The following is a 17674-nucleotide window of genomic DNA, read 5'->3' on the forward strand; positions in this document are numbered from 1 at the left end:
ATGGAAGTGGACCAGGCACTTGATGGGATTATTGGACCTACGAACCAACCTTGAAATCTCTTGCTTCTGGTCTTCCCGTTAAGGTAGATAAATGTCTGTTGGTGGGGGTGGGGAGGCACTGGTGGGAATACAGCAAACCCAAGGCCCGAGAAGTGAGAGCGGTGGGCTTCATGAGACGCAGTCTAACAACTGTGGAGTGAGACAGCCTGGATCCCAAGCCCAGCCTCCCTGCCTCCAGCTGCGTGGCCTTCAACGAGTTGCTTTATTTTTCCGAACCGCAGCATCCTCCTCTGTAAATGATGGGTGATAACAGCACCTACCTCAGGACCAAACAAGATAATGTGAAGCACAGCACCCAGCACATTGTTCACATTCGGTAAATGGGAGCTGCTCTTTTGCTGTCCCCCTTACTGCAGGTTCCCCAACCGAGTATCCACCAGCTGAGTTGTTCTCCTGGGTCCGTAGCACCGCGTGGTGGGCAGCTCATAATACTGGTTAAGGGTGTGGGCTCTGCAATCACATTGCCCAGGTTTTAGTCTGTATGACCCTAGGTAAGTAACGTAACCACCCTGTGCTGCAGTTTACTCCCCTATAACATGGAACTAGGGATCTACTTCCTAGATCATAGGGAGGATCCCACAAGAAGCTAAATATTTAAAAACCTAGAAAAGAGCGTGGCATGCAGGAGACACTCGGTGCATGTTAGCAGGGTCTTTGAATGCCTAAGGTTTAAGAACATGACAGTCATTGCTTCCTGAAGACATGACTGCAGTCTTGGTTTGGACATAAGTGGCATCCCCAATCAGGATGGAAGATCAAATCCAGTCACCACGAGAAGAGGATGCCTGAAGTTCTGTCTAGAAGGCGGTGAAAAGGAAGTCACTTCATTTGTCATGATTAACCATTTCCACACCCTTCTTTCCCTCCCTCCTTCCCTCCCACCATTTGGAACTCATCCCTGTAGACTGCCGGAACTGAAGAGCTTAACTCCATTTGTGGACTTCATGCTTCCCTAGCCCTCCTCCCTGGTCCTCTTACGAAAGTGCTCACTGGGGCTTGCAGGAGGAGTACGTGGTCCTGAGAATGCAGTTGCACGCCAGGTGTGGCAATGGGCGTCCTGATGGGTCAAAGGGGCCAGTGATCTCCCCTGTTCCCGAGACCGTGCTGAGTATTTCCATAATGCACCTCTAATATCCAAGAGAAGCAAGATTTTTATAGCGAAACTGGACTTCTGTTAAGTAAGCTATTTGGGGACTTACTTAATTTCATTTCCCTTGTGGTATCCAGAAATTGTTGATATTGCCTTACTGGGAGGTAGGTGGTGTTCTGCAGGAGGGCTAGAGGGCAACACTTCAATAAGCAGAGGAAAGGGTTTTTCAGGGCTTTCTAATGCAACAATGACACTGGCTAATACATGTGTATAAGAGGACAGTAAACATGGGTGGCCAGTCAATGGGAGGATCAGTTGAAATGGGGAAGTCGGCAGAAACAGAGGGTGGGAGAGGTGGGCTCCGAGATCCAGAAGCAGGGCTCCTTGGGGCCTCCGCTCTTCTGCCTTGACCAAGGCATGGCTCTGCACTGGGCTGACCATGGACAAGTCTGGCTGGGAAGCTTCTGCATTGCCTGGAAGAAGCCAATATGGAAAGTATTGACACCACCCCCTTCCCATCCCACCTCAGCCCCTCCTGGAGTTAAGAACTCATAAAACATAAGAGGGGAAGGAAATGTTTAAACATCTGAGAGCCTGTGGATTTAGGGCATTTATCCTTCCCTTCTCTTGCTCCTATCTTATTTTGAGACTGGGAGTTCCTTCTAGGGAGGCATCTTTGGCCCTGGAGAACTCAAAAGGGTGGATCCCAGAGGAGAGGAAGCAGCAAGTGTTGGCTTTGGCTTTGCTCAAACAAGACCTTCTTTTTCGATGATCCAATCCAGTTCTCCAGAAAGGATTAGGCAGGCATTCTGGGCAGAAGAACTGCCTCGGAGGGAAGATCGTGCCTTTGGCCAGCGTGTGCTCTATCTCATGAGAACCAGACAGTAGCAGACGAGGCACAGAAGGGCGAAGTCCAACAGAGCCAAGCGTCCCCTTTGGGCCCTGGTTGGCAGGAGTTCTGATTTTTCTCAACTACCCGAAAGATCCTGTTACAAAGAACAAGGTCAGGCCCAAGTGGAGTGTTCTATCATTTTGTTTTTTTTTTAATTGTTTTACTCCTATGTCTTTTTTTCTTCAGTGGTAAAATAGAACCTGTGTGAAGTCCTCAATGGCACGAGCCTAACATCTGTACCGTAAAGGAGGTGAGATGTTGCTGAAGCTCTCGTGCCACAGTCAGCTCAGTCGACACTGCTCATTGCCCTAGTCAGTTTTACCAATTTTCCTGTCAAAGGGTTCATGCTGTGGGCCTTAGCTTTAGCCTATTGTTGAGAAACCATTTAATTGAAATAAAACGTGTAATTTGCTTTCATGAACATTTTATCATGCCAAAGAAAACAGAGTAGGTAGTGCGCTCTGCTTTAAGCAAACTCAATATATGAATGGATTGACAAATAAAGTAGGGGCAGATTATTAGCAAAAAGCTTCAATATAATTAGTAACAACAAGCTTTTCTGGTGCATTTTTAAACAATTAGTTTAATCAGTTCACACCTGCCTCACTGTCACGTACATAAGAGCTTGCTTTCTGAGTGCAGGTCTATTTCCTTGGAAGATCTCCTGGTCAAATGTATTACAACCAATAGGAACAAGAACAAAATAGATGTTCTGATCCCTTTCCTTTCTATTCAGCTTCCATCAAAAAGATACTGGGCTTCCCTGGTGGCGCAGTGGTTGAGAGTCCGCCTGCCGATGCAGGGGACACGGGTTCGTGCCCCGGTCCGGGAAGATCCCACATGCCGTAGAGCAGCTGGGCCCGTGAGCCATGGCCGCTGAGCCTGCGCGTCCGGAGCCTGTGCTCCGCAACAGGAGAGGCCACAGCAGTGAGAGGCCCACGTAAAAAAAAAACAAAAACAAAAAGCTGAAGTTATTTGGGCAATTCTTGCCCTAAAGTATGGGTAGAGTTGTGTTAGATACAAAGTGAGACAACAGGAAACATTTTTTAATGAACAACAAGCTTTCACAAAGACTGTCTATATCACATTGTTATTACAACATAGATGAGCTGAAACTTCTTTTGTACAGATTTAGAGGAAAGAAGACCCTAAAGAGACATCAAGCATATAGAGGTAGTTGAATAGCAATATGGGAAGAAAAAAAAAGCATTATCTTAATTCCCCTTTCAGCTCATTACAGTGCAAGAGTAAAATGGCTGCTTAACAAACAACTGGAATTACAAACACAAAGACACATTTGCCACTGTTTAAATGGCTTGCTGGATATTTTAATCCTGGCATTACTGAGAACTGCATAAAATGACGGAACTAGTTTATCTAATAAGCTTACGATGCCACATTGAACTATTTGCTCTCCTTTGATTTTGTTGTTGTTTATTATTTTTGCTTTGACTACAGATAAATGTCAAGCAAGTTTTAAAATGATGCATAAGCTACAGTGTTGCTTTGTAAACTTTAAATGGCTACACAGTCACGAAGCAAAAGCTTGAAAATGACACCAGGAACAGAGATTACAGGCACTTCTCTCTCAAGGTTAATTTAGCTCATTTGAAAATACCCATTTGTAAAGGAAAATGTCTTCATTTCACCTCTGGATGTGCATAATCCAGATTATTAAATAGTCGAACAGTGGGAGCTATCATTCTAAGAGGAACCAAACGTGTACATTTTACTTGGCTCCTTTTCCTTCTTTCTGCACTCAGGAAAGGCCACAAATTGCAGCCCATGCAGCTGGCTGCTTCTCAGAACTGTCTTCTATCAAATCAAAACCTCATTCCTCAAGCCCAAGAATGGGCTGAAAATCTGTCCTTTTCCCTTATTTGGGCTGCCTTCTATTTGCATCTCGATTACATATCTCTGCTATGATTCTGCCTTAGGAAACAGAAATGGATGCAAAGTCAACATGTTGGGAACTCAAGGAATGAGTCCCTGAATAAAACTCCCATCTTGGAAATGGGGTTGGTGAGGGGAAACACAGCCCCCAGCGGGTTCCAGTCTATCAACAGTATGCGATCTATTGACAGTAAGAGACTTCTGAGTGCTGTGAACCAGCCTCAGAGCTCCACTGCTCCAACAGCCAGCCACAGGGGACTACCTGAGCCCAGTCCGGCTCCACAGGCAGAACTGGAAGGGCCACATGTGCAGTGATTCCATGAGTCCCAGCATGCTGCAGCAGCAAGGGGCTAGAAGCAGTCGGCCTTCAGAAAAGGCAAACTGTTGACACAGTCAGTTCTCTACCCCACTGAGTAAGGAGCAAGCACTCTTTTCTCCAAGTTGTCTACAGAAAATTAGTTTTATCATTTTTCATTTTCTACATTTTGCTGGTTATTAGCTAGCAGCAATAGTACAGTACGAAGCAGAAAGGCATAATGTCTGCTTGGTACCTAATATATATACACACATGTACATATATACACAAACACACTCATATATATATATATATATATATACACACACACATCTATATACATACACACACACACACATCTATATACATACACACACACACACATCTATATACATACACACACACACACATCTATATACACACACACACACACACACACACACATACACACACACAGAAAATAACCTACTAGGAAAAGACTAGGTAAATCACAATAAACAGGAAAATTAGCTGAATAAATGGCACTAACTACCAAGGGGGAAGTCTTGTCCTTCTGGCCTAGATTTAACTTTATGTTTTTCCTGTATATACTCTTTATTCCCAAGCTCTGCAGCAAAATCAATTTACAAGTAGTGAAATAGTCATGTCCAATTGATTACCCCATTCAAGTACATATCAAAGAAAGCCAAGGCTTAGCCTTGCACTTTGCCTCCCACCACTACTGAAACAAAAGCTTGCTGTAAAACAGTCCAAATATGTATCCAGGCTACTGAGAGAAAAGTGCAATTCTGCCAAGCTACATTTGCTGGAGTTAGGTCCTCTCTTATCAACGCGAAATATTCTATGATGTGGAATTTTATACATTTTGGAGAGCAGGAAGTGATGAGATGGTTATTCTAATGGAGCTAGAACTTAAGGCTTTCGTTATATCAGAAATTCTAGACCTCCAAACAACACTAATTTTTAGCCCTCTTGAAAGAGCAAAAATTTGCTGGTATGGGATTCTCCCTTATCTCTGACCCTAATTTGTTTTCCAGTCTTTTCATTTTCCCAAACAGACTTGACTCTCAAAGGCATTACATGTAAATATTTCATCAAGTTATGGTCTGAAAATCAGAGGTGTGGATTCCCCCAACCAAGTTTAAAGGAATTGGAAATGGGTATTGTGTGTAAAGGCAGGGTTTTATGCCAATGTAGTCCCCTGATGATATTTGTAACTATGAATAATCTAATCGTAGCTACTATTTGTTGAATGACTCCTACGTGCTAGGCACTATGCTAAGTGATGTATATATATTATCTCATGTAATGTTATAAGAACCCTACATGCAGTATTTATCCCCACCACTTGCTAGTTGACAAACTGGTGCTCAGAAAAAGTGAAATCACAAAAGTAACACATCTAGCAATCCAAGACACTTATGACCCTTTTCTTTCTTGCATTTACACTAGACAGTAGGAAATTACTGTCCTAGGACTGTGTTATGACCACATGGTTGGGCACCAGGTGGGAGAGGGAGCCTTTCATTTCCTCCTACCTGAGCCTTGTAGAGTTTGCTTAGGCAGTAACCACACCTATGCTTCCATTCTTTACCAGCCCAGCTGGGCTCCAAACATCAAACCTGGTAACATAATGTTCTGACAACACGGTGTTCATTAAGAAGGTGCAGAAAAGGTTATTTGGTTTCTGCTTACATGAATCTCTTTTTGGTTGCCTGGATCATCTCATTCTCCCTTTTCTGTTTCTGGCCACAGGTGGTGATGGAAGAAGCCAGACTGATCACCTGAGGCATTAACCTCTAGCGGGAACGGAGTGGATGGGCTGTGTGGGAGTCTCGCACTGCAGCTGTCCAGAGTCACATGGGGGGAGGATAATTTGCGTGAAGGTAGGAACAACACGATTCACTTCTTCGCTGTCCTAATCTTTTCACTCTGTCATTATAACACTCCTGTTTTCAGGTTGTCCTGGCACTAAAGAAATCAAACTGGCACTAAGCAAGCTAAACAAGACCTCACTCTTACCCCCTTTACCACTATTCTTCCCCTGTATTGAAATCTTTGGCCCATCTCAGTGAGGAGGAAAGACCGTGTTTAGATAAAATCATGGATTAATTGCTTCCTTTGAAAAGATTTAAAAGCCAAAAAGATAGTTTGAGGGTTTCTTAAAGGGTTCTACCCTCTTTCCTGGCTTCTTTACACTTTTAATAATGAACCGTCCTTCATCAAGTGTTTGCACACACGCTAGCCAGGCCCTGATCCTCAGAACCCTGAGAAGAGGTGAGGTATGGAGGCTAGCTGGGCATGGCTGTGACACGCCAGACTGAAAACCATTACCTCTGAAGGGTTAAGTATTATCCTGCCTGAAAGTCCCATTACTAACTGCCCTGGGGAGAAATTAAGATGTAATTAGATTGCTGAAATAAATGCCTATAAGAGATTGTAATAGAAGACACTCCTCTAATTCATCTCTTGATTCCAGGAAAATAATTCCTTCATCCTGGCTCTGTATGACACATAGAAAATGGATTACTTTTATTGTACCCTGGCTTATTCCACAACCTATGCCAAATCCCTTAAGTATTTTATATTGTTGGATTCAAACTGAAAGCAAAATAGAATCTGTAAGGATAGATGATCTTGGCATGATTCTGAACTTCCTTTAAGCATCCAATTGGATAGATACAAAAATGGTTCAAGAACTGGGATCAAATGTAGCAAAAACTGTTAAAGCAAAAATTGCACGTTTCTAGTATTGTTACTTCCCCCTAGGTACATGGCAAACCACATCAATAAATAAAGCAGTATTTTTCAGTAATGCACACTTAAATAGTTACAAACATACATGTAGAAAAAAAGGATATGGTAGTGCAGAAAATAAATTATTAATACAGAAGGAAGTATGAACATTATTTTACACAACGCTATATAAAATATGAACCATTTGGAATGACACCTCAAAAGTCAGTGAAATAATGCAGCAACATGATTAGTAACTGGGCATCACATTTCAACCACACAGTCATTCGTCTATGAAAGACAGAAAATTAAAGCAAAATCACTTTAAACTTTGAGAAAATTTTACGTCAAAATCAAAAAAAAATTTTTTTTCTTCTGGGCTCTTAAACAACCTCTGCTGTGCATGTAGTTGTGCAGCATGTCAAGAAGCATCTTAAGAAAGAAAGTTTCAAACAGATCACATTCTTTTGGTCTTTCTACTTAATCTCTTTCTGATCAACAGCACGCTAATGCCTCTGTTTGATGCTTCCTTCTAAGATGTTATTGCAGTTAGGTGTATTTACAAGACGACTCCCCCATGGTGGTGAGGGGAGCGTGGGAGCTCCTTTTCAGCAATCCACTCACTAGTTTTGGTTTCGGGATATAAAGGCCAGGACTCGCCGAATACCGTTCAGTCTATCCTTTAGGGACCTCATGGCTAGGAACGGGAGCTGAGCTCGGCTTTCCAGTGGAAGAACCGCTAATGTCCACCAGCACCAGGCCGGGCCATTGGGGTTGATCTGCAAGAGAAACGCAATGGGTTCGTCTTATTCCTGTGGAGGTGATCCTAGCCTGTAGGCTTCCAAAGTTGCCAGGAAACATTCCAGGTGGAACTGCTTCCGTGTGTGGCAAGGACTGCTAATTACCCCCCATCTCTATTTCCCTTTATCTTAGCTGGGCATACAGCCACCCAGGGGGTGGGGGTGGGAAGGCTACGTTTCTCAGCCTCCCTTGCAGCTAGGTGAGGCCATAAGACAAAGTCCTGGCTAAGGAGATGTAAAAGGCAGTGGTAAGTGTGACTTCTAGGCCATGCTCTGGGAAAGGGGCATGCGCCCTCATTTCCTCTTTGTCTCCCCTTCCCCTAGCTAGAACACAGACATGCTGATGATCAGTCTTCTTCCATCAGGAGGATGAGGGCAACACTCAAAGGGCTTTGTCAGGAAGGAGCCTGGGTCTGAATGATCTCACGGAACAGGGGTGCCCCAGCCCTCCATCTCTATGACTTACACTCTCTATCTAGTTTAAGCTACAGTTATTTTTGGTAGTGATTAAAGCAAACACATCAGTTTCCTAACAAATACACCATACCTTCTAGCCAGTGTGATTTTACAAGCCGAACTATCTACTACAGTCGGCCCTCCACATCCATGGATTCAACCAACTATGGATCAAAACTGGTTGGTTGAATCTGTAGATGTGAAACCTGTAGATGCAGAGGGCTGACTGTACTCATTGCACTACATAATTTTATAGAAGGGATTTTGGTATCCATGGGGCCTCCTAGAACCAAACCCCCATGGATACTGAGAGACAGCTACTCAGCCTCTTCCACCTCTTAGATTCTGTTTAGGCCCTTTGGCCTGATGCATAGAGCATATGGGTCTTCAGTTCTCATGACCCCTTAGGCTTTGCATGTCTCTTACCTCCATTTCCCTGTTTCTGGCTGAAGGCAACAGAGTCCACATATGCCAGCTCACTAAACGGGGCCACGGCTAGCTTCTCCCCTAAAACCAGAGCCTATGATTCACAGCCCCAAAGCACAGCGATCCCACTTTGCAAAAATTCCAATTGGAAAACACAGTCACATAGAAATATATTCCATCCCAGGATTCCTCTAATAAAGAGCTTTCCTATCCTACAGTGATCCTGCACCAAAATTCTGTGTGTCAGCAGCGTCCCAGGAACACGTTGCAGACATTGGTGACTTAATTTCCTACTAAGCCCCGAATGAGCTTTCTGCCCACACCCTTCAGAAGGTTGGCTTTAGGACCGCAGAGAACCACATTCTACACGCGGGATTGTTTGCTTCCAAACTGGTCACCTGATTCTCCCACAACCTTCACTGCCTCTTTGCTTCTCTGTGCCTCTAGCTCCATTTGGATTCTTTTTGTCCCTCGCTGCAGTCTGTAACGTGTTATCCCTCCTATGATGAGTTCTGAATGTTAGACTGCCATATCCTGAACCGTATTTCCCAGGATCATTAACAAAGATGTTTAAGCTGATGTGAACACGTGTGGTGGTTCCTAAGAAACCTCCTGCAGAGGCTTAGAACATTCTTATTAATGGGACCACTGGGGCTACAGCACTGACTCGACCAAACTGGATGGGTTTTATTTTTTCTGCTGCTGCGGCTGCCAAAGCAACAGTCCTAATAAGACGTGAAATGAAACCCAAGATTTCGGCTTTCTGTGTCACTGAGCCCTTATGAATCACACAGTGGCACCTGTGTTTTGTCTTGTGGAAGATGCTGTTACCATTGCTGATCGCTATCTTCTGCCTGACTAGGGGAGAATGCTTTCCAGAAGGTGAAGGGGAACATTCAGCTTGACCATGAGGTTTCTCAGAGCTCTGCCGTAGTCCTGAGTCACAGTGGCCCAGAGCCAGGAGCTGGATCATCTGGAAGCAATGGCCTTTCTCCCTCCAACATTCACGATGCCTTTGAATGGGGGCGGGAAAAGGAGCCACCTCTGCGGCCCGGAGAAACCAAGACACTGCAGCGCATTAGGGAACAGACTGGTGTTTTACAGCGTCGGAATGCAAGAGGAAGAAGGGACTTTAGAGACCTCGTTGTCTACCTCCCTCATTTCAGAGATGGGCGGAAAAGTCAGAAAGGGGAAAGGACTTAGCCGAGGTCACACAGCTAGAGAGGTAAGGAGGACCAGTTTTTTGGCATGGAAGTCAGAATATACATATTCTATTTTACTATTGTGATAAAGTCAGGAATGAGTACAGGGAAAGAATCAAGGAAGTTATGGAGGCGATTATGCAGGAACCAGGTCAGAATGTGGAAAGGTGATGGGGGGAAAATATTTGACTAGGATATCTCCAGCCTTGTCCTAGAGAGAGTATTCCCTGACGTACACCAGGCAAACAAAGCTTGGTGAAACTTAACTATCTCCACTTTCCTGGAGAGCTCCAGATCTGCAGCTTGATCTCTCAAATGGACCTGTCCCTCCGGGAAATAGACTGATCCAGTAGAATCTAATGAACTCTTTTCTAGTATAACTCAGCCAAGGGTAAATTTAAGGATTGGGTCAGTTGTCTCAGGAAAACTTGTTCATCCCTGATGAGGACAATGGCAGGGGTCTGGACCTGCAGGGCTAAGCGTGGAGGGACCTGGGGGTGAAAGGTTTCTGTGATCCTGCAGTTGGAAGCCTGTAAGGTGGCTGGCCCTAGCTCCTCACTCCTTGCTCCTGCAGCAATCAGGGAGAGAGTTATGAAGCCTCCAGGAAGTGGCAGCCTTTGGTCTCAGCTCCCTAGGTACCCTTCTCTTAAGCCTGGCCTTTTGTGAATCCTGTCACCCTAACACATCATCATGGTGGGAATCTGGACTCACAATTAAAGGTTCTTCTGTTGATGGTGCCTGTGTTCCCATCCTCTCACTTGACTAATCTCTTAAAACCTATCTTGGATCCAAGTTCCTACTGCTTTACTTTAGCTCCTCCAGTTCTGATGTGGGGTCCTTTTGTTCTTACCCATGATGCCTACTGCCCAGCCGAACAAGACCGATTCGGATCCATCTTCCTCTCTACGCTAAATTTGCTGGGTGGAAACCACACACGCATCTAATCACAAACCCCAGGCTCTCTCATCTGGAGGGGGTGACTGATTACAAAGAGACATTTTTATATACCTGGGGATCAGCATCTTTCTCTGGCATTGGACCAAAATGGTTGAGTATCCGATTCTTCAGAGATGATTTGAGTGAATGAAACCATGACGACGCTTGCTCATAGACACAGTTATGTAATCCCATGAGCTCAGCACAATCCTCTCCTTGAACCTGAAAGTATCAAAGTGGAAGTGAAGCATTCTGTACCTTCTCCCTCATGCCTAGAGCCCCTTTCGACACCTGCCTATCTGAGCATCCAGCCTGTCATCCTACGGGAAGACTCCCGCTTCTGGCTTTCTCCTGTGTAGCGTGTGAAAGGCTCCTCAGCCAGAGGATGGACTGTGTGTAAGTATTGCTGAGGGTGGAGGACAGAGAAAGGTTCAGCTGGGTAAATGAGCTGAAACAGCCAGACATATAGAAAACCAGTGATGATAACTGGCCTGAGTGGAGGTGTGCTGTTAAACTAGGTTGTGCTTGTTCACGCCTCTCTCCTTTTCATTGTTTAAACATCTGCTTTCCCACTGCTCCCCGGGAAGAGAGGGAGCAGTGTCTGTGTCTCTGTATGTAACTTTATCTTCCATGTCAAATACATTTATTCGTTGAGCAAATGTTTATTAATCTTGTACTAGGTAGTGAATGTAAATATAAACACTTATGGGATTATTTACCTCTTCTTCTACCCGTTAGTTCAGAAAACCAAGGATTAACTGGACATGTCATCTTTCTGCCTTATGGGATGATGGATTATTGGGAAGGGCTCTTGGCCAGGCTGCACAGTTAAAAATAGACATGTGCATGTGAATCTACAATTATCTCAAAAGAAAAAGGTTTAAGATATAAATAAAGCAAAAAATAAAATACATATGTATAGATCCAGTTCCAGATCTTGGTATCCCTGGCAGAGACCTAACTCCTATGCTGAATGGGCCCCAGGGTTGGCCTGGCTTGGCATCTCTTATGCATGAATATAAATCAGCAACTAAGCGGGGAAAGCCCAGACAAGGGGCGCAGTCACTGCCATTCCACAATCGAACAGCAGCCTGGCAGCATTCAGTGTGGCAGCAGCAAATCGGTGAGAAATCCCAAGGCCCCCATCCATGCCCAGAAATCCTTCTGCAATCATCTTGGTCTGCCAAGCTACGGGGCTAGCTTGGCTTCAGGATTCGTGGCACTGACCACCCTCACCTTTTGGTCTTCAATGTATTCGATGTCAGCTGTGTTGTAACCATCCCGCTGGCCCTGATGGAGGACCTTGAAGCGTCTCTTGCCTATGCTGTCGACCACTGAGCGGCCGTCAGCAAAGAACTGAACATTTCTGATCTCTAGGATGCAGCCATATTCCGCAAACCTGTTTATGGGGAATGGACTCAAGAAAGTAAATTCTTGATGAGCTGTTTCCCTGGCCTGCGCACCTCCCCCCATTTTTATAACCCCATGTTGGGCCTTGAGGGACTTCTGCCTTCTTGCCTGTCCCAGGGTCTATAGCTGCAATAACACCACAGGCAGTGCCTGTATGAGAAAAAATTTTAACGTGTAACTGCTACCATTTATTGTACTGTGCTCATATGTGCATTATTAACTCACCAATCCTCCCAACAAACCCAACGAGGTAGGCACTATTATTGTACCCACTTTACAGATAAGGAAACTGAGTCACCGAAGGTTCAGTAACTGGCCCGAAGTCAAACTTGCTCCAAGGATGGAGCCAGAATATGAACCCAGGCAGTTTGACTCCAGGGACCACACTCTTATAAAACACGTTTTAGACTATATACCACCTGTTTAACAAAAGGTTGATCCTGGGGTTCCTTTAAACAGGCAGCCTCTCACACGGTAAACTAGGGGCCAGAGGGACCCTGATCCTTACAAATGCTCCTGGGAGGGCCCCAAAGTAAAACAAAAAACCCTTTCCACCCAACCTCCCTTTACTTGCATAGCTCCTCACTTACCTTTTGACAGGATCTCCAAGGCACATGCCAAACTGTCGTGTGCCTGTCTCAATGCATCTACGAATCATCAGACGGTAACAAGGCTCAAAGATGTGCAGGGGACAAGGAACCGTGGGATATGCCATGGTACACACGAAAATAGGCACGTTCTTATTTAAGCTGTCAGGAAGAGCAAAGGACATGCATCTCACAGCGTTGAAGCAGAACACAGAAAGGCTGGTCAAATTTCACCATGTGGTTCCCCCGCAGGAAGGCAAGGAGACATCAGGTTGAGACTGATAAAAAATACTAAAATGCATCTGGCGCTGTGGGCTGAATCCCATTATCCGGTGCACAGGTTAGCCTAAGGGCTACGATTAAAACTGACATTCTACACATTCTAATTTGGGTAATGAAGTTCTCTAGTACCTTAACATTGTCGGTGATAGTTATACCTCATATTATTCTTTCTTTCTTTCATGCTCTCCACTCCAAGCAATCTCTCCAGGTGTCTTGTTGGCAGTATGGGGAAGGGTGGTAAAAGTGGACCCAGCTCTCCAGAGGAATGGTGGGAAAATCTCTGCAAGACCCCCGTGAACATCTCACATATTTGCAAAGCCCCCAGAGGATCTGCATGGCAGGCCCAGCTGGGAGGAGGACGGAGCAGTGGAGAGGCAAGAGTAATCTAGCCCAGTGATGTTCAAACACTCCTGTGTGTGCATCAGAATCACCGGAGGCCCTTAAACGCAGACAACAGGCCACTGCACCCCCCCAGAGACACTAGTGCAGTAGCTCTGAAATCGACACCTACGAGTCTGCCTCTCAACATGTGCCCACGAAGACTCAGACACATGGCCTGATGGGGAACCACCAATCGGGCCAGCTCCTCCTGGATCACTGTTATTTTATTTGTCTAGTAAATCCAACAGGGACATCTGAACATAAACTTACCAATAGATATATAAGATCATTTGCCCAAATCTCAAAAGGATTAAATTTAGGATTCCTTTTAAGAGAAATCCACCTAGTATATTCCAGTGTTTGTCAATCAGACATTAAATGGTATTTGAGAAGAGGGCCCAGAGAGACTCAAGGTGAACTTAAGAATCAGAAATAAAGATAAAGATGCCTTGAGTAGATCTAATATGTTAATGAGCAAAGAACGATTTCATTTCTGGCTCCCCAGCACAGCGTGTTATTCAAAGTGAGAGGCACAAACGAACTGGTGGCAGTTTAGAAATGTTCTCTACAGGGTGAGCATAAATCCAGAACAGCTTTTGCCGTCGGGAACTTTGCCCCCAGAATGCTGTGAGAATCCCACCAGGGATGGGGAGATGGGGGGTCAGCAGTATGAGAGACAGAAATCAGTGATTTCCTTCCTGCTTTTTCTGCTAGGTGAGTTGTTCTTCCGGCCAGGCAGAGAGCTTGGAGCCTCACTTCTTTCTCCACCCCTACTCTCTACCTCTCACAATACCTGTGATGGAAGAGGAAGCATAATAACAAGCAGCATTCTTACTATTGCTTTTAGTAAGTGCTTACTATGCACTAGCTCATTTGATCTTCATAACAAGTCCAAGTCTGTTATTATCCCCAAGTTACAGATGAGGAGACTGAGGCCCAGAGACGTTAAGTGACTTGCCTAGGGTCATGAAGTATACTCACTTTGTGGCAAAACTGCATCATAAGCCCAGGTGTGGCTGATATCAAAGTTCTTAACCTCATAGAACCTCCTTATGTACCTGAAAACCGTCTTCTGGATACAGCTGACCCTTGAACAACACGGGGGTTGGGGCGCCAACCCTCTGCCCAGTTGAAAATCAGCATATGACTTAGAGTTGCCCTCGGTATCCGAAGTTCCTCTGTATCCGCGGTTCTGCATTCGTGGATTCAACCAACCACGGATCGGATAGTGTAGGACTATAATATTTACTACTGAAAAAAACCCACGTATAAGTGGAACCGCGCAGTTCAAATCCATGTTGTTTAAGGGTCAACTGCACTTCATTAAGCCCCCCTGATTAAATTATTCCAATAATTTGGTATCCGTGATACCCAGTTACTAGTGCCAATATGTGACCTGGTCAGTGGTTCGGCTTAGGTTTCTTCAGTGGGTGCTGGTAAATGAGCAACTCGCTTTCTGAGGATGGAGCGGGTAAGCCCTTGTTACAGCATTTGCCAATTTCTGTGGTGTTAAATACTCTCACTGTGGCCAATTTCAAGCTACCAACATGGTATCACTAAATGAGGAGTTAGGAGGGAATGTACACTTTCAGTTCTATGACCTGGTATGAGTGAAACTGAAAACAGCAATGTGCGTATGCATACTTAGAAAGTTCTTCCATTTCCTCTTCATAAAGCCTTCTTCGTTCCTTGAGTTCTTCTGGCAGGAATTTAGCTATTAGCTCTTCCATTATGACATTTTTACTGTATTTTCTTGATGCCAAGCACTATACGGGGAACAAGGCAATTAGATATTATGCAGTCAACAGAAAAACACAAACCACTTCTGATGTAATCAGTAGAACAGTTAAATGTCCCACATACTGGAGTAATTTAGACCCAGCTGATACTATCATAATGTATATATTCTCTGGAGGTTAGAGTTTAGCTTAAAAAAACCCCACATGCAATGAATTACTTTTATAATTAGAAAAATTATTTTAAAAAGGGGAAAAGACCTGCAATGGAGTTTTAAAAATGTCATAGCTTTCCTACAACGCTGAAATTGATTGAGATCATGTTCTTGTCAAAAAAGGGAGAAAATCCTTTCCTTTCCTTTTTCTGATTATTGCGTTTATAAGCTCCCAGAAATGGTCTCCATCTGGGATATGCTGAAAGTCCGTGGTCAAAAGGTTCAGGGAACTAAAAAGCAATTTTCAATTATTGATCCTTTCCTGCTGTGCCCCACCCCCAACCCCACCCCAGTGCTTGGGCTTCGGGATATTTCAAGTCTATATATTATACATAGTTTTTTCTCCTCTAACTTTAGTTTTAAAAAGAAAAGCTATACTGGTGATTTCATTTGCCTATTTTTTTTTATTATACCGTCTAGGTATCACTGGATTTATGTTATAAACCCTGATTTCATAACCTAACTCGGGCTCAGTTGTCAATTGTCACTATTACTCTCCTCCCAAACACCCCTAGTCCGTGCGTATCCAGGGATCTGCAAGGAGTGGGTGTTTGTGTGAACCAGGCAATGGGAAAGAAAACATCTGCAGAGAACTGCTGGCTATGGAAACCAGCCACACAGACCCAGCAGGGGGAGCTCCTGAGTACAAAACGGCAGGCTTCAGACATTTTTTCCTTTCCCAGTACGGGCTACGTCTGCCTATTCCGCAGTGAACATGATCTCGGAATAAGATATTTCTCTCTCTGGAAAATGGTGCAAGTGTGACCCTGTGCGAAGACACAGAGATAGATGGGAATATCTTCTAGCCCCTAAGTCCAGGACCTCACAGCCTCTGCCTCCACGATGCCTTCTCAGCCACTGCCATTGCCTGGCTGCAGAAAAACCGGCTGCTTTGACCAGTCCCAGTCTTTGGGGAAAAGCAATGACTCAGGAGGTAGCCTCCCCAAGAGGGAGGTGACTCCTCCGCTGATGCTGAAACAAAAACCCAGTAAAGGTACATACTAAAATTTTAACGGTAGATTTTCCTTCTTTCTGTTAATCTGAATGTTGTAGTGTTGCCACAACACCAATGTATTATTGAAGTATAAGGACCATGGGCTTCTCACCTACAATCAGGACAGCAAGCACCACCTCTTCACCTAGGCCAGATATGACACTGACCCTGCCCGGCAGCCCAATACACAGCCTCAGGGCTATCCTGGATGATTATTGCACTCCCTTCCCTTAATTTAAATGTTGGGGTGTTGGGAAAGCTTGACACATGACTCCTCTGGATCTACATTCACCTAGAGGTAGTCTTGCATCATCTCCAACCTCTCCTCAGGGATGACAGGGGTCAAGGAACATTTATACTGATTGTAAAATATGGTACACAAGTCCCTGGGGTGGGGGGACAAGACGGATGCCCACATCTGCTTGTGCTATAGAAAATTACAGCAAGTCCATTTGAAAGACAAAGGTGGCAGTTTGGGTGATTCATTTTAGAGAATCTGGAAGCCCCAGAGATTTTCCAGCAGACAAATGTCTGCTAATAAGTACAGTGGCAGCTGAGGAGTGGGGCAAGGACCACAATGAAGGTCTGTGAGGTTTTCCTGGGGACCTGGGAGTGATCTCTTCAAACCACAGAATAAACATTGATGATAAGGGGACATCGGAGCTCATCTGGTCCAAGCCCAGGGAGGACAAAAGATTCACCCAACATGATAGTGAATCAGGTGCCATGATGGGATTAGAACAAGAATCCATGTTTATCATCATTTTGATACTTTTGTTTCCAACACAAATTAATTTCACTACTGACAGTTCATAAAAAGCTAGATGTTGCCTCATTTCCCTGGAGGACTTTGTGGAGAGGGGAGGGGTGGCTCTAAGACAGGAGAAATAAATGGTCTGAGGGGGTGTTTTGCTCTAGCACAGTGCAGTGGCTTGGGATCCAATAGGATGCTGTCTTCGTACCCAATTCCCAATAAGCTAACCCAATCAAGAAAGAAAGAACGTTTTACCTGCGAAAGACCATCTTTGCACAGTGGGCACTTCGCATTGTGATCTAGGCATCTTTCAAGGCATTTTAAGCAAAAGGTGTGTCCACAAGGTGTTGTGACTGGCTCATAGAATAATCTGAAATTTAGGAATCAGAAGGCAAGAAAACTGCAATCAGACCAAACATGAAAGACAGAGCTATTCAATGTTCAGGTGTTATAGTATTATTTGGGAAATTCTATGTGCGGGGGTGGTTCTTTTTCCTTTTTTTAAAAAAAAAAACCCCTGCTGTTGTTG

General features: G+C 44.5%; 1 protein-coding gene across 3 annotated transcripts in view; it reads right to left on the bottom strand.

Annotated features, from left to right (window-relative positions):
- Positions 1-3067: 3067 nt before the first annotated feature.
- Positions 3068-17674, bottom strand: part of LONRF3 (LON peptidase N-terminal domain and ring finger 3) — a 36270-nt gene continuing 21663 nt past the window's right edge. For 2 of the 3 annotated variants that reach the window (XM_060002299.1, XM_060002300.1), the window contains 6 exons: positions 17401-17515; positions 15091-15212; positions 12787-12945; positions 12023-12185; positions 10859-11008; positions 3068-7745 (listed from right to left, as the gene is read on the bottom strand). In XM_060002299.1, coding sequence (XP_059858282.1) covers positions 7590-7745; positions 10859-11008; positions 12023-12185; positions 12787-12945; positions 15091-15212; positions 17401-17515 — 865 coding nt within the window. In that variant the 3' untranslated portion in view covers positions 3068-7589. Of the gene's footprint in view, positions 7746-10858; positions 11009-12022; positions 12204-12786; positions 12946-15090; positions 15213-17400; positions 17516-17674 lie in introns of all 3 variants that reach the window. The other variant, XM_060002298.1, reaches the window with a different exon arrangement.

This window comes from Delphinus delphis, chromosome X (genome assembly GCF_949987515.2).
Source record: "Delphinus delphis chromosome X, mDelDel1.2, whole genome shotgun sequence".
NCBI classification, from domain to species: domain Eukaryota; kingdom Metazoa; phylum Chordata; class Mammalia; order Artiodactyla; family Delphinidae; genus Delphinus; species Delphinus delphis.